This window comes from Pseudoliparis swirei, chromosome 12 (assembly GCF_029220125.1).
Source record: "Pseudoliparis swirei isolate HS2019 ecotype Mariana Trench chromosome 12, NWPU_hadal_v1, whole genome shotgun sequence".
NCBI classification, from domain to species: Eukaryota; Metazoa; Chordata; class Actinopteri; order Perciformes; family Liparidae; genus Pseudoliparis; species Pseudoliparis swirei.
Window position 1 is genome coordinate 623496 of NC_079399.1, and position 22500 is coordinate 645995.

Below are 22500 nucleotides of genomic sequence, written 5' to 3' on the forward strand. Positions count from 1 at the left end.
TCACATCAGATCCACAGTTACTCATCATAGTTTCAGAGTTTACAGAAGAACCTTGTTGGAGGTTTTCAGGATGGGGACTTCGTTCTCAGCGTTGATCTTGGCCTCGATCTCCTCCCAGACCTCGGCCTTGTTCTGGAACAGAACCCTGAGAACACACTGCAGGGTCACAACCAACGCAAGACAAAACCACAGCGGGCCACTTCCTGTAGATTAAATGGACCCTTCCCTAGACCTGGAGCTCCAAATGCAAACTGAACCTCCCAAAGACTGGACCTGGACCCTTACTTCATTTTTTCGGCCAGCTGCTCCGTGTTCTCCCGGATGGCCTGAGACAGCTGAGACACTGGATTCAGCATCAGGTTGTCCAGAATCACCTGCCAGAGTTCATTCAGAGACAAAAAGGAACCGGATAAGTCTGAAACGCAACATCAACTCTGACATCAACAGCAGTTTACATCCGGATTTCCCAGCATACCGAAACTAACTGCAGCAAAGTTTGATGAATTTAAGAACTGTTCACACTGCAAGCTCAGGAAATTGTTGTTATTTGAATTTATTTGTATCAGCTGTCTGTTTGCTGCTCCCTCTAGATGTTCCTCTGGCATCACCCTGTGGACACACTGTGCATGTGAAGCTCCACTAACATGTCTGTAACTCACATCATGTGGTGCAGACGAGCCAGACTACAGCGTAGAAGCTAGCTAGCTGACAACATTTGAGCTGTTAGGAAGTCAAGTGTGATTTAAGTTTGTAAAGTTCTATTGCGTAATAATCTATACACTGAAAAACATGCACATTAAAACAAACGCTGAGCTGCATTGTGAACGTAGCCTCAGTGGGATTCGACAGTGACCTCTTCGCGGTTCCACGGACGGCGTTGCTTAGAACCGGGCTCCGGCTCATTCATGTTTGCGTCCAGGTCCGAGACGACAGCAGAACCTGGAGGAACCTTCTGGTAGTTTAAACTGGCCTCAGGGATATGTTGGACCAGCTGGAAAGAGAGTAAAGGGAGTCTGGCTTCGGTGATCCAACCACTGATTATTGGTTATTGAACCAGCGAGCAGCCGGCCATGAAGGCGGTGCTCCGTGAGCGCATGCACCAAGTCAACATGCAGCTGCGATGGTGGAGGGCAGCGGTGTATGCAGGGAGGTGTAGTACTGCTGGAATACAGTGTGTGGTAAAGTAGAGGAGTGGAGAGGAGAGCAAATCAGAATAGAGTAGAATAGATGAGAGTCTAGTAGAGTACAGTAGAACAGAGTAAAGTCAAATAGAGTAGAGCAGAGTAGAGTAGTAGTTGGGTAGTGTTTGGCTTGGGTAGAGTGTGGTTGGGTAGAGTCTGGTTGGGTAGAGTCTGGTTGGGTAGAGTCTGGTTGGGTAGTGTCTGGTTGGGTAGAGTCTGGTTGGGTAGAGTCTGGTTGGGTAGTGTCTGGTTGGGTTGAGTCTGGTTGGGTAGAGTGTGGTTGGGTAGTGTCTGGTTGGGTAGAGTCTGGTTGGGTAGTGTCTGGTTGGGTAGAGTCTGGTTGGGTAGAGTCTGGTTGGGTAGAGTCTGGTTGGGTAGTGTCTGGTTGGGTAGAGTGTGGTTGGGTAGAGTCTGGTTGGGTAGAGTCTGGTTGGGTAGTGTCTGGTTGGGTAGAGTCTGGTTGGGTAGAGTCTGGTTGGGTAGAGTCTGGTTGGGTAGAGTGTGGTTGGGAAGTGTCTGGTTGGGTAGTTTCTCGTTGGGTATTGTCAGGTTGGGTAGAGTGTGGTTGGGTAGTGTCTGGTTGGGTAGAGTGTGGTTTGGTAGTGTCTGGTTGGGTAGAGTCTGGTTGGGTAGAGTGTGGTTTGGTAGTATCTGGTTGGGTAGAGTCTGGTTGGGTAGTGTCTGGTTGGGTAGAGTCTGGTTGGGTAGAGTCTGGTTGGGTAGAGTCTGGTTGGGTAGAGTGTGGTTCGGTAGAGTGTGGTTGGGTAGTGTCTGGTTGGTGTAGTCTGGTTGGGTGCTGAGTGTGGTTGGGAAGAGTGTCTGGTTGGGTAGTGTCTCGTTGGGTATTGTCAGGTTGGGTAGAGTTTGGTTGGATAGTGTCTGGTTGGGTAGTGTCCGGTTGGGTTATGTCCGGTTCGGTAGTAGAGTTTGGTTGGATAGTGTCTGGTTGGGTAGTGTCCGGTTGGGTATTGTCCGGTTCGGTAGTGCCTGGTTGGGTAGTGTCTGGTTGGGTAGAGTGTGGACGTTAGTGTCTGGTTGGTTTGTGTCTGGTTGGGTAGTATCTGGTTGGGTAGAGTCTGGTTCGGTAGTGCCTGGTTGGGTCGAGTCAGGTTGGGTAGAGTGTGGTTGGGTAGAGTGTGGTTGGGTAGTGTCTCGTTGGGTAGTGTCTGGTTGGGTAGTGTCTGGTTGGGTAGTGTCCGGTTGGGTAGTGTCCGGTTGGGTAGAGTGTGGACGTTAGTGTCTGGTTGGTTTGTGTCTGGTTGGGTAGTATCTGGTTGGGTAGTGTCTGGTTGGGTAGTGTCTGGTTGGGTAGTGTCCGGTTGGGTAGTGTCCAGTTGGGTAGAGTGTGGACGTTAGTGTCTGGTTGGTTTGTGTCTGGTTGGGTAGTATCTGGTTGGGTAGTGTCTGGTTGGGTAGTGTCTGGTTGGGTAGTGTCCGGTTGGGTAGTGTCCAGTTGGGTAGTGTGGACGTTAGTGTCTGGTTGGGTAGTATCTGGTTGGGTAGTGTCTGGTTGGGTAGTGTCTGGTTGGGTAGTGTCTAGTTGGGTAGAGTGTGGTTGGGTAGTGTCTGGTTGGGTAGAGTCTGGCTGGGTAGAGTGTGGTTGGGAAGTGTCTCGTTGGGTAGTTTCTCGTTGGGTATTGTCAGGTTGGGTAGAGTCTGGTTGGGTTGTGTCTGGTTGGGTCGTGTCCGGTTGGGTTATGTCCGGTTGGGTAGAGTTTGGTTGGATAGTGTCTGGTTGGGTAGTGTCCGGTTGGGTAGTGTCCGGTTGGGTAGTGCCTGGTTGGGTAGAGTTTGGTTGGATAGTGTCTGGTTGGGTAGTGTCCGGTTGGGTATTGTCCGGTTCGGTAGTGCCTGGTTGGGTAGTGTCTGGTTGGGTAGAGTTGGGTAGTGTCTGGTTGGTTTGTGTCTGGTTGGGTAGTATCTGGTTGGGTAGTCTGGTTCGGTAGTGCCTGGTTGGGTCGAGTCAGGTTGGGTAGAGTGTGGTTGGTGAGTGGCGGTAGTGTCTCGTTGGGTAGTGTCTGGTTGGGTAGTGTCTGGTTGGGTAGTGTCCGGTTGGGTAGTGTCCAGTTGGGTAGAGTGTGGTTGTAGTGTCTGGTTGGTTAGTGTCTGGTTGGGTAGTATCTGGTTGGGTAGAGTCTGGTTCGGTAGTGCCTGGTTGGGTGGGTAGTGTCAGTTGGGTAGAGTGTGGACGTTAGTGTCTGGTTGGTTTGTGTCTGGTTGGGTAGTATTTGGGTAGTGTCTGGTTGGGTAGTGTCTGGTTTGAGTGTCCGGTTGGGTAGCCAGTTGGGTAGTGTGTTGGTTAGTGTCTGGTTGGGTAGTGTCTGGTTGCCTAGAGTCTGGTTGGGTAGTGTCTGGTTGGGTAGTGTCTGGTTGGTAGTAGAGTGTGGTTGGGTAGTGTCTGGTTGGTTTGTGTCTGGTTGGGTAGTATCTGAGTGTGAAGGTTAGTGTCTAGAGTTGGATAGTGTCTGGTTGGGTAGTGTCCGGTTGGGTAGTGTCCGGTTGGGTAGTGCCTGGTTGGGTAGTGTCCGGTTGGGTTATGTCCGGTTGGGTAGAGTTTGGTTGGATAGTGTCTGGTTGGGTAGTGTCAGTTGGTAGTGTCCGGTTGGGTATTGTCCGGTTCGGTAGTGCCTGGTTGGGTAGTGTCTGGTTGGGTAGAGTGTGGACGTTAGTGTCTGGTTGGTTTGTGTCTGGTTGGGTAGTATCTGGTTGGGTAGAGTCTGGTTCGGTAGTGTCTGGTTGGGTAGTGTCCAGTTGGGTGATGGACGTTAGTGTCTGGTTGGGTAGTGTCTGGTTGGGTAGTGTCTGGTTGGGTAGTGTCCGGTTGGGTAGAGTGTGGACAAATTAGTGTCTGGTTGGGTAGTGTCTGGTTGGGTAGTGTCTGGTTGGGTAGTGTCCGGTTGGGTAGTGTCCAGTTGGGTAGAGTGTGGACGTTAATGTCTGGTTGGGTAGTGTCTGGTTGGGTAGTGTCTGGTTGGGTAGTGTCCGGTTGGGTAGTGTCTAGTTGGGTAGTGTCCAGTTGGGTAGAGTGTGGACATTAGTGTCTGGTTGGTTTGTGTCTGGTTGGGTAGTATCTGGTTGGGTAGAGCTTGGTTGGGTAGTGTCCGGTTGGGTAGTGTCCGGTTGGGTAGAGTGTGGACGTTAGTGTCTGGTTGGGTATTGTCCGGTTCGGTAGTGCCTGGTTGGGTAGTGTTCGGTTGGGTAGAGTGTGGACATTAGTGTCCGGTTGGTTAGTGTTTGGTTGGTTAGTGTCTAGTTGGGTTGTGTCTGGTTTGGTATTGTTGGGTAGTATCTGGTTGAGTAGTGTCTGGTTGGGTAGAGCCTGGTTGGGTAGTGTCCGGTTGGTTAGTGTTTGGTTGGGTAGTATCTGGTTGGGTAGAGCTTTGTTGGGTACAGCCCTGTAGGTTTGGGTTGGGTTGTCATACCACTACACCCTGATCCTGTAGACTGAGTCCAGCTTGGATTTGTTCTGAGTTCACTCAGTGGTTTTGTGATTAATACACTTTCATACCAAACCACTCAATCAGACAAACATAAGAAAAGTCCAACACTGGAGAGGGGAGTGTTTAGTGACGGGAGGGGCATGATGGAGGGGAACCAACCACACTGCAGGAGCAGTAATGAGTCAGAATAAGACACCACAGAGGTATGGAGAGGATGGCCTCTGAGCAGCACAACAGAGAAATGCATCATGAGAATCCAAAGCATGAAGAAGCTCCAGACAATCATCCTGCAACCTGGAACTAACCGCAGAAAAGTGTTTCCTCACGGCACACTTCGATGTTTTGAATATCAGAGAGATGATAGTCTGAACGAAAAAAAGAGGCCAACATGTTTTTCTAACCATTTAAACTGAGAAGACGTAGAACAGCAGCACACTGTTAGTGACTGTTTAGATATCTGATGCTGATCGGGATCAGTTGTCTTCAGATGCCAGTTGTTAAACATTAAACGTGGGTACAACATAAAACAATCTAACTTTCTTTGGTAACCTCATCTTGTTGTGGTGGTTGTAGTGGTGGTTATTGTGGTTGTGGTGGTTGTGGTTGTAGTGGTTGTTGTGGTTGTGGTCGTTGTGGTGGTTGTGGTGGTTGTGGTGGTGGTGGTTGTAGTGGTAGTTGTAGTGGTTGTAGTCGTGGTTGTGGTGGTGGTAGTTGTAGTGGTTGTTGGGGTTGTGGTGGTGGTGGTGGTGGTGGTTGTTGTGGTGGTGGTGGTTGTGGTGGTTGTGGTGGTGGTGGTTGTGGTGGTTGTGGTGTTGTGGTTGTGGTGATGGTGGTGGTGGTTATTGGTGTTGGTTGTGGTTATTGGTTGTGGTGGTGGTGGTGGTTATTGGTGGTTATTGGTGGTGGTGGTGGTTGGTGGTTGTGGTGTGGTTGTGGTGGTTGTGGTTGTGGTGGTTGGTTGGTGGTGGGTTGTGGTGGTGGTTATGGTGGTGGTGGTGGTTATGGTGTGGTTGTTGTGGTTGTGGTGGTTATGGTGGTGGTTGTGGTGGTGGTGGTGGTGGTGGTGGTGATGTGGTAGTTGTGGTGGTTGTGGTGGTGGTTGTGGTGGTGGTGGTTGTGGTGGTTGTTGGTGGTTGTGGTGGTGGTGGTGGTGGTGGTGGTGGTTGTGGTTAAGTGATGGTGGTGGTGGTGGTGGTGGTTGTGGTGGTGGTTGTGGTGGTTTGTGGTTGTTGGTGGTTGTGGTGGTGGTTATTGGTTGTGGTGGTGGTGGTTGTTGGGGTTGTGGTGGTGGTGGTGGTGGTGGTTGTTGTGGTTGTGGGTGTGGTGGTTGCGGTTGTGGTTGTGGTGGTGGTTGTGGTTGTGGTGGTTGTGGTGGTGGTGGTTGTGGTGATGGTGGTTGGTTGTGGTTGTGGTGGTTGTGGTGGTGGTTGTGGTTGTGGTTGTGGTGGTGGTTGTGGTTGTGGTGGTGGTGGTTGTGGTGGTGGTGGTTGTGGTGGTGGTGGTGGTTGTGGTGGTTGTGGTTGTGGTGGTTGTGGTGGTTGTGGTGGTGGTTGTGGTTGTGGTGGTTGTGGTGGTTGTGGTGGTGGTGGTTGTGGTGGTTGTGGTGGTTGTGGTTGTGGTGGTTGTGGTGGTGGTTGTGGTTGTGGTGGTGATGGTTGTGGTGGTGGTGGTTGTGTTTGTGGTAGTGGTGGTGGTTGTAGTGGTGGTAGTGGTTGTGGTGGTTGTGGTTGTGGTGGTTGTGGTGGTGGTTGTGGTGATGGTGGTGGTGGTGGTGGTGGTTGTGGTGGTGGTGGTGGTGGTGGTTGTGGTGGTGGTGGTGGTTGTGGTTGTGGTGATGGTGGTGGTTGTGGTTGTGGTGGTGGTTGTGGTTGTGGTGATGGTGGTTGTGGTGGTGGTGGTTGTGGTGGTTGTGGTTGTGGTTGTGGTGGTGGTGGTGGTTGTGGTGGTGGTGGTGGTGGTTGTGGTGGTGGTGGGTGTGGGTTGGTTGGGTGGTGGTGGTGGTGGTGGTTGTGGTGTGTGGTGGTGGTTGTGGTGGTTGTGGTGGTGCTGGTGGTGGTTGTGGTAGTGGTCATGGTAGTGGTGATGGTGGTGATGGTTGTGGTGGTGGTGGTGGTGGTTGTGGTGGTGGTGGTTGTGGTGGTTGTGGTGGTGGTGGTTGTGGTGGTTGTGGTGGTTGTGGTGGTGGTGGTTGTGGTTGTGGTGGTGGTTGTGGTGGTGGTGGTTGGTGTGGTGGTGTGTGGTGGTGGTTTGGTGGTGGTTGTGGTTGTGGTGGTGGTGGTGGTGGTGGTGTGTAGGTTGTGGTGGTGGTTGTGGCGGTGGTTGTGGTGGTTGTTGTGGTTGTGGTTGTGGTGGTGGTTGTGGTTGTGGTGGTTGTGGTTGTGGTGGTGGTGGTGGTGGTGGTGGTGGTTGTTGTGGTGGTGGTTGTGGCGGTGGTTGTGGTGGTTGTTGTGGTTGTGGTTGTGGTGGTGGTTGTGGTTGTGGTGGTTGTGGTGGTTGTGTTTGTGGTGGTGGTTGTGGTGGTGGTTGTGGTGGTTATGTATTGGTTGTGGTGGTGGTGGTTGTGGTTGTGGTTGTGGTGGTTGTGGTGGTGGTGGTGGTTGTGGTTGTGGTGGTGGTGGTGGTGGTTGTGGTGGTGGTAGTGGTTGTGGTGGTGGTTGTGGTGATGGTGGTGGTGGTTGTGGTGGTGGTTGTGGTGGTGGTGGTGGTTGTGGTTGTGGTGGTGGTTGTGGTTGTGGTGATGGTGGTGGTTGTGGTGATGGTGGTTGTGGTGGTGGTTGTGGTTGTGGTGGTGGTGGTGGTTGTGGTGGTGGTGGTGGTTGTGGTGGTGGTGGTGGTGGTGGTTGTGGTGGTGGTGGTGGTTGTGGTGTGGTGGTGGTTGTGGTTGTGGTGATGGTTGTGGTGGTTGTGGTGGTTGTGGTGGTTGTGGTGGTGGTTGTGGTGGTTGTGGTGGTGGTGGTTGTGGTGATGGTGGTTGTGGTGGTGGTGGTTGTGGTTGTGGTGATGGTGGTGGTGGTGGTGGTGGTGGTGGTTGTGGTGGTGGTGGTTGTGGTGGTGGTGGTTGTGGTGATGGTGGTTGTGGTTGTGGTGGTGGTTGTGTTGGTGGTGCTGGTGATGGTGGTGGTGGTTGTGGTGGTGGTTGTGGTTGTAGTGGTGGTGGTTGTTGTGGTGGTGGTGGTGGTTGTGGTGGTTGTGGTGGTGGTGGTGGTGGTGGTTGTGGTGGTTGTGGTTGTGGTGGTGGTGGTTGTGGTGGTGGTGATGGTGGTGGTGGTTGTTGTGGTTGTGGTGGTGGTGGTGGTGGTGGTTGTGGTTGTGGTGGTGGTTGTGGTGGTGATGGTGGTGGTGGTTGTGGTGGTGGTGGTTGTGGTGGTTGTGTTTGTGGTGGTGGTTGTGTTTGTGGTGGTGGTGGTTGTGTTTGTGGTGGTGGTTGTGGTTGTGTTTGTGGTGGTGGTTGTGTTTGTGGTGGTGGTTGTGGTGGTGGTTGTGTTTGTGGTGGTGGTTGTGGTGGTGGTGGTTGTGGTGGTGGTGGTGGTGGTTGTGGTTGTGTTTGTGGTGGTGGTTGTGGTAGTGGTGGTGGTTGTGGTGGTGGTAGTGGTGGTGGTGGTGGTGGTGGTTGTGGTGGTGGTGGTTGTGGTGGTGGTGGTGGTGGTTGTGGTGGTGGTGGTGGTGGTGGTGGTTGTGGTGGTTGTGGTGGTTGTGGTGGTTGTGGTGGTGGTTGTGGTTGTGGTGGTGGTGGTTGTGGTGGTGGTTGTGGTGGTGGTTGTGGTTGTGGTGGTGGTGGTTGTGGTGATGGTGGTTGTGGTGGTGGTGGTTGTGGTGGTTGTGGTGGTGGTGGTGGTTGTGGTGGTGGTGGTGGTGGTTGTGGTGGTGGTGGTTGTGGTGGTGGTGGTGGTGGTGGTTGTGGTTGTGGTGGTTGTGGTGGTGGTTGTGGTGGTGGTGGTGGTGGTGGTTGTGGTGGTGGTGGTGGTGGTTGTGGTGGTGGTGGTTGTGGTGGTGGTGGTGGTTGTGGTGGTTGTGGTGGTGGTTGTGGTGGTTGTGGTGGTGGTGGTGGTTGTGGTTGTGGTGGTTGTGGTGGTGGTGGTGGTTGTGGTGGTGGTGGTGGTGGTGGTGGTTGTGGTGGTGGTGGTGGTGGTGGTGGTTGTGGTGGTTGTGGTGGTGGTGGTGGTTGTGGTGGTGGTGGTGGTGGTGGTTGTGGTGGTGGTGGTGGTGGTTGTGGTGGTGGTGGTTGTGGTGGTGGTGGTGGTGGTGGTGGTTGTGGTGGTGGTTGTGGTGGTGGTGGTTGTGGTGGTGGTGGTGGTTGTGGTGGTGGTGGTGTTTGTGGTTGTGGTGGTTGTGGTGGTTGTGGTGGTGGTGGTGGTGGTGGTGGTTGTGGTTGTGGTGGTTGTGGTGGTGGTGGTGGTGGTTGTGGTTGTGGTTGTGGTGGTGGTGGTTGTTGTGGTGGTGGTTGTGGTGGTTGTGGTGGTGGTGGTGGTGGTTGTGGTGGTGGTGGTTGTGGTGGTGGTGGTTGTGGTGGTTGTGGTGGTGGTGGTGGTTGTGGTGGTTGTGGTGGTTGTGGTTGTGGTGGTTGTGGTGGTGGTGGTGGTGGTGGTTGTGGTGGTTGTGGTGGTTGTGGTGGTTGTGGTGGTGGTGGTGGTGGTGGTGGTTGTGGTGGTTGTGGTGGTGGTTGTGGTGGTGGTGGTTGTGGTGGTTGTGGTCGTTGTGGTGGTTGTGGTGGTGGTGGTTGTGGTGGTGGTGGTGGTGGTGGTGGTTGTGGTGGTGGTGGTTGTGGTGGTGGTGGTGGTGGTTGTGGTGGTGGTGGTGGTGGTTGTGGTGGTGGTGGTGGTTGTGGTGGTGGTGGTGGTGGTGGTGGTTGTGGTGGTGGTGGTAGTTGTAGTGGTTGTGGTGGTGGTTGTGGTGGTTGTGGTGGTTGTGGTGGTGGTGGTGGTGGTTTGTGGTGGTGGTGGTGGTGGTTGTGGTGGTTGTGGTGGTTGTGGTGGTGGTGGTTGTGGTTGTGGTGGTGGTTGTGGTGGTGGTTGTGGTGGTTGTGGTTGTGGTGGTGGTGGTGGTGGTGGTTGTGGTGGTGGTGGTGGTGGTTGTGGTGGTGGTGGTTGTGGTGGTGGTGGTGGTGGTGGTGGTGGTGGTGGTGGTTGTGGTGGTGGTGGTGGTGGTGGTTGTGGTGGTGGTGGTGGTGGTGGTTGTGGTGGTTGTGGTGATGGTGGTGGTTGTGGTTGTGGTGGTGGTGGTGGTGGTTGTGGTGGTTGTGGTGGTGGTGGTTGTGGTGGTGGTGGTGGTGGTGGTGGTTGTGGTGGTGGTTGTGGTGGTGGTGGTGGTGGTGGTTGTGGTTGTGGTGGTTGTGGTGGTTGTGGTGGTGGTGGTGGTGGTTGTGGTGGTGGTTGTTGTGGTGGTTGTGGTGGTGGTGGTTGTGGTGGTGGTGGTTGTGGTGGTGGTGGTGGTGGTTGTGGTGGTGGTGGTGGTTGTTGTGGTTTCTGGTTGTGTTTCTGGTGGTGGTGGTGGTTGTGGTTGTGGTGCTAGTGGTGGTAGTGGTGGTGGTGGTGGTGGTGGTGGTTGTGGTGGTGGTGGTTGTGGTTGTGGTGGTGGTGGTTGTGGTGGTTGTGGTGGTTGTGGTGGTGGTGGTGGTGGTGGATTTGTGGTGGTGGTGGTTGGTGGTGTGGTTGTGGTGATGGTGGTTGTGGTTGTGGTGGTGGTTGTGGTTGTGGTGGTTGTGGTTGTGGTGGTGGTGGTGGTGGTTGTGGTGCTGGTGATGGTGGTTGTGGTGGTGGTGGTGGTTGTTGTGGTTGTGGTGGTTGTGGTGGTGGTGGTGGTGGTGGTGGTTGTGGTGGTGGTGGTGGTGGTGGTTGTGGTGGTGGTGGTGGTGGTTGTGGTGGTTGTGGTGGTTGTGGTGGTGGTGGTTGTGGTGGTGGTGGTGGTTGTGGTGGTGGTGGTGGTTGTTGTGGTTGTGGTGGTTGTGGTGGTGGTGGTTGTGGTGGTGGTGGTGGTGGTGGTGGTGGTGGTGGTTGTGGTGGTGGTGGTTGTGGTTGTGGTGGTTGTGGTGGTGGTTGTGGTTGTGGTGGTGGTGGTGGTGGTGGTGGTGGTTGTGGTGGTGGTGGTGGTGGTTGTGGTGGTGGTGGTTGTGGTTGTGGTGATGGTGGTGGTGGTGGTGGTGGTGGTGGTGGTTGTGGTGGTGGTGGTGGTGGTTGTGGTGATGGTGGTGGTGGTGATGGTGGTGGTGGTGGTGGTTGTGGTTGTGGTGATGGTGGTGGTGGTGATGGTGGTGGTTGTGGTGGTGGTGGTTGTGGTGGTGGTGGTTGTGGTTGTGGTGATGGTGGTGGTGGTGGTGGTTGTGGTGGTGGTGGTGGTGGTTGTGGTGGTGGTGGTGGTGATGGTGGTTGTGGTGGTGGTGGTTGTGGTGGTGGTTGTGGTTGTGGTGGTTGTTGTGGTGGTGGTGGTGGTGGTGGGTGGTTGTGGTGATGGTGGTGGTGGTGGTTGTGGTGATGGTGGTGGTGGTGGTGATGGTGGTAGTGGTGGTTGTGGTGGTTGTGGTGGTTGTGGTGGTGGTGGTGGTTGGTGGTGGTTGTGGTGGTGGTGGTGGTGGTGGTGGTTGTGGTGGTTGTGGTGGTGGTTGTGGTGGTTGTGGTGGTGGTGGTGGTTGTGGTTGTGGTGATGGTGGTTGTGGTGGTGGTGGTTGTGGTGGTGGTGGTGGTGGTTGTGGTTGTGGTGATGGTGGTTGTGGTGGTGGTGGTTGTGGTGGTGGTTGTGGTGTTTGTGTTTGTGTTTCTTCCGTGCAGCGTTGCCCACCTCCTCCCTGGTAGAGATGGTGGAGGCCGGTGTGTTTGGCAGAGAACTGGGCGAGGTGGTGGTGCCCATGTCGCAGCTTGGCGAGTCTCCGTCCCCAGCCACATCATGGATTTCCTTTGCCAGGATGGCCAGATCTTTGGCCAGGTCCTGGCTTAGCCTGCCGAGGAAACACAGACATGAAGGTTTGGCTGTGCCGGGAAAGAACGACAGTTTTAATTGAACATCGAGGTCATTGTTGTTTTTACTTGGCAATCTCCACGCTGTGCGTGGACCAGTTTTGATATGGGTCGACCTCGCTCTGGTCCTCGCCCTCCTCCATCTCCAGGGAGACAGACTTGGATCGGGTGGCAGCCATCCGGTGGCGTGGCGTCTGGGAGGAAGTGGAGGGATGGGAGGAGCGCTTGGCTTTGGCGTTCCCTACACTTGCCTCGTATTCTTCCTCAGAGGATGAAGAGAAGTCTGAGCCCTTCTGTCTGCAACGGGAACCTGGAAATATTTAGATTTGTGTTCATTTTACAGAAGAAGCTCAACCGTTCTCAGGTCTGTTTGGGGGAGCTGGAAACACACTTTCTGCATTTGTGATTAATTCAAAAGATTAAATCATGATCGTCATGAGAATTCAGTACAACTACAACGTCCTAACATTGCTTTGACGTGTTCTGTGATTCCGGGATTATGCGTGGAGTCGCATCTTTATTTGAAACATGATGGAGACGGCACGGACCGATGCTGGTGAGCTGTGTTTCCATGGCAACAGCAGCAGGGATAGAAACAGTAAAAGGCCAGATTGTCTTCATGTCTGTCATGTAGTCGTGAAAGAGTTTGTCAATTTACTGCATCAAAATACTTTAAATGTTCCCGAGATTGAATGACAATTTTTGATATTTAATTTAATCATGATCATCGTCATTGTATGTTAAATAATATTTCATATATTTTGTAAGACTAAGTTTAATTTTTTCCTCATCAGAAATGACATCGGACAGATGTTAAGAGGAACTCAAGACATGCCGACGCAGATATGAAGAGAAGGAGCAGTGACAAGAAATGACCAGAAAAGATGAGGAATGTCGACAGTATAAAACTCTCGCCAGGACTCACTGGCGGTGGGGTACTTGGCTCCGCTGGACCGGGTACGGGTCAGCACCTGCTTCCCCAAAGCTCCACCTGCTTTGCTAGCTGCCTGGCGGGCGTCGCCCCCAGATGTCTTCCGGGCGGTGATGACGGACTCAGAGTTGCGATTGGAGACGCCAGAGCGGCCCGTGGAGGACGTCTCGGTGTCACTGGGAGTCGTGAAGGAGCCGGTTCTCTTCCTGGGCATCGCGAGGATGTCCAGCCTGGACAGCTTCTTCCCATCGGCGGACGCTTTGGAGGGTGCGGTGGTATGGTCCGAATTCTGGGAACCCCGGTCAGTCTCAGCACCTTCATTATCCGAAGTCTCACCCAGGCGTGCTCGGCGGAGCATGGAGGCCCGAGTCGGCCGCGGTGCCGACAGGCTGTTGGACCGCATCAAAATCTGATGTGTTGCCGTCTTGGGCGACTTTCCATTGTCTTCTTTCTGAATGATGAGTTTCTTGCTGCGGCTGGACGGACGGGACATCTCATGGTCAGATAGTGTTGTTTCGGTCCTGTGCGGACCAGAACCCTGCTTGCCCTCTGACAGATACAGAGATCCGCGGTTTCCTGCACTGCGGCGCATCTGGAAGCGCTTCGCTGCCTCTGCCTTGCTCGATGTGTCCGTCGTCGTCTGGTTTCGGCGTTTCTCAGAGAGACGTTCACGGGCTGAAAGCTGCCGTCCCTTCTGTTGGACGGCGGGGCTGAAAGAGGACTTTTCCTTTTGGAGGCTGCTGATGGCAGGACGCTTTTTGGAAGCAGAGCTGATTGGAACGTTCTTACTACTCACCTGGCTCACGGTGGACTCTGTGTCCACATCCGACTCACCAGAGAGAGAGTCGTCCATGTGGGTGGAGGAGCCTCCTTTCTTTGAGCTACGACCGGAGCCGGACGAGGGGAACTTGGAGTCCAGAGAGGACATAGTTCCCTCGGCCTCCTGAAGGAAGGACTGTGGGTCCTTGATGGTCTCCCTCCTCTGCTCCATATCTCTGATGGACGGGTGGCTGAAGATGTGGGGAAGCTTCTTCATCTGGACGGTGTCGCTGGACTGGGCTTTGGTGAAGCTCTCCTGCCGGACGATGTATGAAATGCAGCTGTCTTTAGTGGGGATATAATCCTTGTCCTGTGTTTGGAGGTTTGGAGCAGAGCTGTTGGCTTTGATTCCGGTTTTCCTGGGTTCATGTCCACTCAGGTGTCGGATCAGGATGGTGGTGGGGGGGGGTTTTGCCGGGGGGTCGCGGGACCTCTCAGACTGGACCAGGCTACGGGCTTGGTCAGGTTTGCCTGGACTGTCTTCAGAACCGATGTAGAAGGAGGTGGATTTGGAGGAGGGAGACACTTTCTCTGGACCCTTGAACAGAGGACCAGCGGGCCCTGGAGACACAGATCCGGTCCTGGCTCGATTCTTCTTTGTGTTCTGCAGAACAGGCCCGTCATCCGAGCGGCTGGCGTCACTGAGGCTATCTGGGTCCACATCATCCTGAACCGACAGGCGCTGGGTGCAGTCCTGTGGCCGGTGAGGGACGGCGACTCTGTCCACAGCTTCTTGGACTTGGTACGGCTCATGGCGGATCAGAATGCTTGGGGGAACACGATCCAGCTTCTCTACAGGCACCTGGGGAAGCAGCCTTCTTGTCCTGGAGCTGTGGCTGGACTCCGACTCAGAGTTATCGTAGCTGTAATTTCCCATTGACCGGCTGATGAAGCGCAAATCTACAGAAACAGTTATTCAAGTAAAATGTTGCATATATACACATTGTATTATATTTTTAATAATCAACGTTTCAAGGCCCAATCCTCAACTAATGTGCCCCCACTAAAACTAGATCATTGGGGTCCACATGGTCTGCTTTCTAACATGGACCATGTCAGAAGTGCTTTTAAAGCTCTGTGTTATTGTCACCTTGCACCAGGGCGGGGTTCAACTTTTCTGGTCTCAATATTAGAATGAGTCTAACATAATAGTTTTGGATATGGCTCTCAGGTTAATAGCAGGTAGAAACGGGGTTTGATACCCAACTCTTAACAAATCACGTCGATATCGTCTTCTGATGCACAGACAAATAAAACGGCACCTTCCAGACATTCCCCTTGAGGCGGCGTGGATCCAGGGTCCGCATAGCTGTCTGCCAGACTGGCCCAACGGGAAACCCACTTGGGTCCTTCCAGACCCGCCTGAGCAGATGGAACCTAGAAAACCAAACACATGATGAGCTTGACCGGACGGTAGAAACATACGGCCAAAGACTCGACAGTGTGGATGATGTACCGGGAGAATCTGAGGGAAGGACGACACTCGAGTCATGCACTGGGATCAGAACATGCTACACACGTGTTGTTCCAGGTTGTGATTCAGTTTGTTCTTTACCTGTATGGGGCCTGTTGGGGGGCCGCTGATAGCAGCTGGGATAAAGCCATGCAATGGGTCCACAGTGCTACCATCGCTAGGCAGGTTAGCTTGCTCATCCTTGCCATCATTTATTACAGGTCTATACACTCCTGTGTTCACACCACTGTACTCTGGAGAGTCGAGGACACCAAACACCTGTCAGAGCACAGGGCATGCATGAGGCCGGGGGCAGGGTCACGGCAACAGGAAGGAGCCAGAAGGACAAGAGGTGTCATGCATCCCTGAAGCCTTTAGAACACTTTCTATTGAAGCACCTCACATGAACATATTTGTATTTCTCCTTTTCTGCAGTTCAAACCATGTTTATATTGACCATTGTGGACTGACCATTTGGAGAAGGGGAAGTATAAATGTACAGGTTTGTCACTTATTTGGATATTATGATACAAAAAAAGTCTTTACCGCGACCCCCAACAGAGACCAGACCAGAGGGACGTCTGGACTGACGTTACAACAGGACTACAGGAGAACCGGTCAGAGCTGACCCGGTGACATCGGGAGCTGCTTCAGAAGACAACCACTGGGCTTCACCTGGTCGATCATGTTGCGAGCTTCCTCCACCTCCTGGTCCTGCGACTCGGTCTCGATGGTGTAGGTCCCCGCATCGCTCAGGCTGTCGTCCTCCTCGTTCCTCATCATCCTCTGGGAAGCTTTGGGGTCTTCTGCCCGGATGCCCTGGGGCAGCATGGGGGCCATGGGAGGCCCTGAGGAGTGGGCCGGAGAAGCGCTCTGGACAGCAGCATGGGGGGGGGTGGAGGACTTTGACATGACTGGAGGCGGCAAGGGGGAAGTGGGATAGGAGACTGAGGAAGGTGCCGGGGATTCTTGGGGGGAAGGCATTCTTGCACGAGGCGGCGACGCCATCACTGGCATCGGGGGAGGGGACATCTTGTCCCTCGTTGGGGAAGAATCTCGTCCAACAGAATCCTTCAGGAATTCAGCAGCGAACTCCTGGGCGAGCTTGGACTTCTTCCCGACACTGCCGAAGGGTCTGCTGGCGATAACCGAGGAGGAGCGAGGAGAGGAACCAGAGGAGGCCACACCCCCATCGGTCTTCTCCCTCTTCAGAGAGCTGGATCTCTGGGGGCCACCCTGGCCTTGACCCTTCAGGGGAACCGTCACCTGCTGGGTGGGAGGGATGTGGCCGTGCACGGACGCCGGCCTCTCGCCGCCTTTCCGGCGCTCCAGCTTGGCCTTCAGGGCGGAGTACGAGTCGGCGTGGGCGGGGTTGTGCGTGAAGGACTGCGAGCGCTTTTTGCGCGGGTTGTCGTCGAAGAACTCGATGATGAAGGCCTGCTGGGGGAGGTGCTCGGGGGACCGGTCCTGAGCAGGACTCTGGGACAGAGGTCGCTCAGGGGCCGATCCGGGTGGAGAGGAACGCGATACCGGAGGCGGCCCCGATCGGATCGTCCGCTGCGACGCCTCGGACTGCTCCGATTGGATGGAGTGGTGACTCCTCCCCCCTTGGAGAAGCGGGTCCTCTGAGTCGCTCTGGGTTCCATCGTCATGACGGTGACCTGAGGACGAGAGAACGCGGTTAGTCGCGCCGCCTCGTTAACCCCGGAGGCGCCGACTGACCTCTGAGCGTCTTGGCGCTGACGGCGAGGTCGCTCTTGGTGCTGGAGGCGTCTTCGCTCGGCGGGCGCCTCCCCATCGCGCCCACGCCGCTGTGGACCAGCCAGTCGGCCACCTTGCTCTCGGCCGACATCACGTCTGTCGGCGTGGCGGCGACGGGGGTGTCGGGTGGAGCCGGCTGCTTCCTCTGGCGGGTGGAGAACTTGGTGACGTGATCTTTGATCTTGATCTTGCCGGGCATGCAGTCGTCGAACTCGATGGTGAAGGAGGCGTGGCTCTGAACGGCGGGCGGCGTCGGGGGGGGCGGGGCTCGTGGTGTGTCCGTGTCCTTGGTGGGGATCTCGTGAAGCTCCGCCCCCGAGGTCTTCGGCCGCTGGGAGTCCTTAGTGGGGATCTCAAAGTAGCTGGGCTCACGGTGGTACGGAGGGAAAGGATCTGGCAGGGATCCGGTACAGTCCGGATCCACCAACAGGTCTCTCTGCAGTTCTGAAACATCGAAGAGTAATCAGACGAATAATAAGGCTCGGCTTCCTTTATTAAGGACCGTTTCTCTGTGATCCAGTTCAACGTCCCTGTCACCTCCATCACACCCTTGTCCAGCGGTGGTCTCACCACAGGACAAGGAGCAGGCAGAGATGCCTCTCGATGCTGCTTCATGAGGCCGTCGGCTGGTGTCTCTGGGGACAATGTGTGGTTTCATGTGTCCACTGGACACGTCTGGTCATGTCCAGTGGAGGCTCTGGTCATGACCAGTGGAGGCTCTGGTCATGTCCAGTGGAGGCTCTGGTCATGTCCAGTGGAGGCTCTGGTCATGTCCAGTGGAGGCTCTGGTCATGTCCAGTGGAGGCTCTGGTCATGTCCAGTGGAGGCTCTGGTCAGGACCAGTGGAGGCTCTGGTCATGTCCAGTGGAGGCTCTGGTCATGACCAGTGGAGGCTCTGGTCATGACCAGTGGAGGCTCTGGTCATGTCCAGTGGAGGCTCTGGTCATGTCCAGTGGAGGCTCTGGTCATGACCAGTGGAGGCTCTGGTCATGTGCAGTGGAGGCTCTGGTCATGTCCAGTGGAGGCTCTGGTCATGACCAGTGGAGGCTCTGGTCATGACCAGTGGAGGCTCTGGTCATGTCCAGTGGAGGCTCTGGTCATGTCCAGTGGAGGCTCTGGTCATGACCAGTGGAGGCTCTGGTCATGACCAGTGGACCTCTGGTCATGTCCAGTGGAGGCTCTGGTCATGTCCAGTGGAGGCTCTGGTCATGTGCAGTGGAGGCTCTGGTCATGTCCAGTGGAGGCTCTGGTCAGGACCAGTGGAGGCTCTGGTCATGTCCAGTGGAGGCTCTGGTCATGTCCAGTGGAGGCTCTGGTCATGACCAGTGGACCTCTGGTCATGTCCAGTGGACCTCTGGTCATGTCCAGTGGACCTCTGGTCATGTCCAGTGGAGGCTCTGGTCATGACCAGTGGAGGCTCTGGTCATGTCCAGTGGAGGCTCTGGTCATGACCAGTGGAGGCTCTGGTCATGTCCAGTGGAGGCTCTGGTCATGTCCAGTGGAGGCTCTGGTCATGACCAGTGGAGGCTCTGGTCATGACCAGTGGACCTCTGGTCATGTCCAGTGGAGGCTCTGGTCATGTCCAGTGGAGGCTCTGGTCATGTGCAGTGGAGGCTCTGGTCATGTCCAGTGGACCTCTGGTCATGTCCAGTGGAGGCTCTGGTCATGACCAGTGGACCTCTGGTCATGTCCAGTGGAGGCTCTGGTCAGGACCAGTGGAGGCTCTGGTCATGTCCAGTGGAGGCTCTGGTCATGTCCAGTGGAGGCTCTGGTCATGTCCAGTGGAGGCTCTGGTCATGTGCAGTGGAGGCTCTGGTCATGACCAGTGGACCTCTGGTCATGTCCAGTGGACCTCTGGTCATGTCCAGTGGAGGCTCTGGTCATGACCAGTGGAGGCTCTGGTCATGTCCAGTGGAGGCTCTGGTCATGACCAGTGGAGGCTCTGGTCATGTGCAGTGGAGGCTCTGGTCATGTCCAGTGGAGGCTCTGGTCATGACCAGTGGACCTCTGGTCATGTCCAGTGGAGGCTCTGGTCATGTCCAGTGGACCTCTGGATGGCGCGGCTGTGTCCAGACGCCGTCGAGGTAGCTCCGCGGAGATTGTGCGCTCTTTTAGTTTTTGTGTTTATTTTTAATGTTTTCTTTGCCACAAACACATCGGCACTAACAACATACGACCGCAGCACACTTTTGGACATAAACTTTTGCGCAAAACAAGGGTTTTTGTCCACTTTTTCCATCGATCCAGCGTGGCCGGCCGAGATCGTACGAGCGAACCACATCAACAACAGTGGAGCCGCTACTACGGGAGGCAGCGAAAACATCGAGGAAGCGGGCGGAGTCGGAACAGACTGAGAGTTCAAGCCCACCGTCCACCTCTGCCCAGCATCCTTCTTGCTAACGTCCAGTCTCTGGAAAATAAGATGGATGATGTTAGGGCAGGATCAGATTCCAACAGGACATGAGGACTGTAACATCTTTTGTCTGGCGGAAACTTGGCTGACCCCGCTGGTGCGGATCGAGTCATATGCCCAACCGAGTCCTTCTCTGTTTTCCGTGCAGACAGAACGGAAGAGTCTGGTAAATCTAAGGGTGGAGGGTCTGCTTCATGACGAACAACATGTGGTGCGACCCCAAGAACATTAAGACTCTTTCTCGTTCCTGCTGCCCGAACCTGGAACATCTGGCGATCTCATGCCGTCCATTCTACCTTCCCCGGAGTTCAGCTCGGTCATCACCACAGCCGTACATTTCCACCACAAGCGGACACCGACGTAGCACTATCGGACCTACATGATGTGTTATGTCGGCATCAGAACAAGTATCCCGGCGGCTGTGGTGGTGGCTGGGGACTTTAACAGGGCAAACCTAAAAAGTCATGCGAACTTTCACCAGCACATTACGTGTGCTACCAGAGGGAAAGAACGTTGGACCACTGCTACACGCCATTCAAGAGAGGCTACAAGGCTGTCTCTCTCCTCCGTTCGGCAAATCAGACCATGCCGCCATTTTTCTGCTTCCGCCGACAAAGATCGCGCGGAAGCGGTAGTGACGAGGAACGTGGCGGTGGTCTGACCAATCAGAGGCTGAGCTACAGGGCGCTCTGCGTGTCGTCGACTGGGACATGATCCAATCCAGTTCCAGTGGCGTCAGCGAGTTCTTGGAAGTAGCAATGAGCCTCATAGCAACGCTAAGGACACCATCGTCCCCACGGTAAAAGTTAGGGTCTTTCCTAACCAAAAGCCGTGGGTTGATAGATCCATCCGTGAAGCTGTGAGCGCCCGTACTGCTGCCTATAACTCCGGTCTTGTATCCGGCAACATGGACGAGTACAAGGCAGCGGTCTATGGACTGAGGAGGCGGTGAAGGAAGCCAAGAGAGGTACCGCGACAGAGTGGAATCACAGATGGAGCAGCGTGCCACCAGGCGGCTATGGCAGCGGCTACGGACTATCACAGACTAGCAGAGCAGACCCGGCGCAATGGTGAGTGCGGCGCATCCCAAGCGGGCGACCTGAACTCATTTTATGCACGGTTTGAGGCTAGCAACAACTGCGCTAGCACACCGACTAACAACAACACCGTTAAGCGTAGCCGAGGTGAGTTCTACCGCTGGGGATGAACACACACTCTCTGTGACCGAGCACAGTGTGAGGAGGGCTCTGTTGAGGGTGAACACCAGGAAAGCTGCAGGTCCAGATGGCATATCTGGGCGGTACTGAAGACCTGTGCTAATCAGCTAGCTCCAGTGTTCACCACAATATTCAACCTCTCCTGGCTGAGTCCGTGGTCCCCGCCTGCTTCAAGAGATCCACTATTGTCCCTGTGCCCAAGAATGCTTCTCCAGCATGTATGAATGACTACCGACCGGTGGCCCTCACCTCGGTGGTCATGAAATGCTGAGAGGCTGATAAAGGACTACATCTCGCCTTCCTCCTTCCTCCATGGACCCGCTGCAGTTTGCTTATCGCCCAAACAGATCCACGGATGATGCTGTCTCCCAGGTACTGCACACCACACTCTCTCATCTGGACAGCCAGAGGGGCTATGTGAGACTCCTGTTCATTGATTATAGTTCAGGCTACAACACCATAGTCCCCTCCAGACTGGCCGGCAAGCTGATTGAGCTGGGACTGAACACCCCTGTGTGCTTGGATCCTGCACTTCCTGACAGCCAGGCCACAGCTAGTCAGGGTGGGCAGACACACCTCCAAATCACTCAAACTGAACTCAGGATCCGCCAGGGTTGCGTCCTCAGCCCCTTACTCTACTCCCTGAGCACACATGACTGTGTGGCCAGGTTCAGCTCAACACCATCATCAAGTTTGCGGATGACACAGTGGTGGTGGGCCTGATCTCCGACAACGGCGAAGGCCTACCTGGAGGAAGTTGCTGATCTGTCACTCTGGTGCCAGGACAACAGCCTCATCATGAATGTCACCAAAACTAAGGAGCTGATTGTGGACTTTAGGAGGGTACAACAACAGAGGACGTACTCACCACTGGGGATTAACGGGACTACTGTGGAGAGGGTGAGCGGGTATAAATACCTGAGAGTCCACATCACCGAGGATCTGACATGGTCAACGAACACAGACACTCTGGTGAGAAAGGCAAGGCAGCGCCTCTACCACCTCAGGCAGCTGAGGAAATTAAAAGTTTCCCAGAGGATCCTTCAGTCCTTCTACTCTGGAGCTGTAGAGAGCGTCCTGACAGGAAGCATCACAGCCTGGTTTGGCAACTGCTCCGCTCTCAGGACAGGAAGGCTCTGCAGAGAGTAGTGCATTCGGCTGAACGCACTATTGAACTACACTCCCCACCCTGCAGGACTTGTACACCAGGAGGTGCAGAACCAGAGCCGGCAGGATCATGAAGGATCCTCACCACCCCAACAACAGACTGTTTCAGCTGCTGCGGTCAGGCAGGCGCCTCCGTGATCACGCTGCAAGAACAGAGAGACTGAGATTCTTTCCTCAGGCCATCAGGACTGTGAACTCCGACCTCACCAGGACCCCCACATAGACCCACACAACTGCCCCTCTTAGGCACACACACACACACACACACTTACTGTAAATATTGTGTTGTTTTTTATTTGTAAATAGTGTGTACTTGTTGCCCTTGCACATTCCTGCTGAGCATTGCCACTTTCATTTCACTGCACACCCTGTGTGTGTATGTGACAAATAAAACATCTTGAATCTTGAAATCTAAGGCTCCTAGAGGAACCTCATCTCCTTCCTCTATCTCTAAGGCTCCTAGAGGAACCTCATCTCCTTCCTCTATCTCTAAGGCTCCTAGAGGAACCTCATCTCCTTCCTCTATCTCTAAGGCTCCTACAGAGGAACCTCATCTCCTTACTCTATCTCTGAGGCTCCTAGAGGAACCTCATCTCCTTACTCTATCTCTAAGGCTCCTAGAGGAACCTCATCTCCTTACTCTATCTCTAAGGCTCCTAGAGGAACCTCATCTCCTCTATCTCTAAGGATCCTAGAGGAACCTCATCTCCTTCCTCTATCTCTAAGGCTCCTAGAGGAACCTCATCTCCTTCCTCTATCTCTAAGGCTCCTAGAGGAACCTCATCTCCTTACTCTATCTCTAAGGCTCCTAGAGGAACCTCATCTCCTCTATCTCTAAGGATCCTAGAGGAACCTCATCTCCTTCCTCTATCTCTAAGGCTCCTAGAGGAACCTCATCTCCTTACTCTATCTCTAAGGCTCCTAGAGGAACCTCATCTCCTTACTCTATCTCTAAGGCTCCTAGAGGAACCTCATCTCCTTCCTCTATCTCTAAGGCTCCTAGAGGAACCTCATCTCCTGACTCTATCTCTAAGGCTCCTAGAGGAACTTCATCTCCTTACTCTATCTCTAAGGCTCCTAGAGGAACCTCATCTCCTTACTCTATCTCTAAGGCTCCTAGAGGAACCTCATCTCCTTACTCTATCTCTGAGGCTCCTAGAGGAACCTCATC

At 54.4% G+C, this 22500-nt stretch overlaps 2 protein-coding genes across 6 annotated transcripts in view; one reads left to right on the forward strand and one right to left on the reverse strand.

The window, feature by feature from the left end:
• The window catches only part of mthfd1a (methylenetetrahydrofolate dehydrogenase (NADP+ dependent) 1a, methenyltetrahydrofolate cyclohydrolase, formyltetrahydrofolate synthetase), a 126488-nt gene that overhangs the window by 41446 nt on the left and 62542 nt on the right, over window positions 1–22500 (forward strand). The gene's annotated exons all lie outside the window — the stretch shown is intronic.
• cep170bb (centrosomal protein 170Bb) overlaps window positions 1–22500 on the reverse strand; it is a 25514-nt gene that overhangs the window by 1776 nt on the left and 1238 nt on the right. For 2 of the 4 annotated variants that reach the window (XM_056427970.1, XM_056427971.1), the window contains exons 3-12: window positions 16494–16976; window positions 15447–16432; window positions 14874–15050; window positions 14581–14695; window positions 12494–14218; window positions 11638–11878; window positions 11393–11549; window positions 854–991; window positions 286–374; window positions 52–145 (exon numbers count right to left, since the gene is read on the reverse strand). In XM_056427970.1, the coding sequence (XP_056283945.1) occupies window positions 52–145; window positions 286–374; window positions 854–991; window positions 11393–11549; window positions 11638–11878; window positions 12494–14218; window positions 14581–14695; window positions 14874–15050; window positions 15447–16432; window positions 16494–16976 (4205 nt within the window). The remainder of the gene's footprint in view (window positions 1–51; window positions 146–285; window positions 375–853; window positions 992–11392; window positions 11550–11637; window positions 11879–12493; window positions 14219–14580; window positions 14696–14873; window positions 15051–15446; window positions 16433–16493; window positions 16977–22500) is intronic. The other 2 variants (XM_056427973.1, XM_056427972.1) reach the window with 2 other exon arrangements.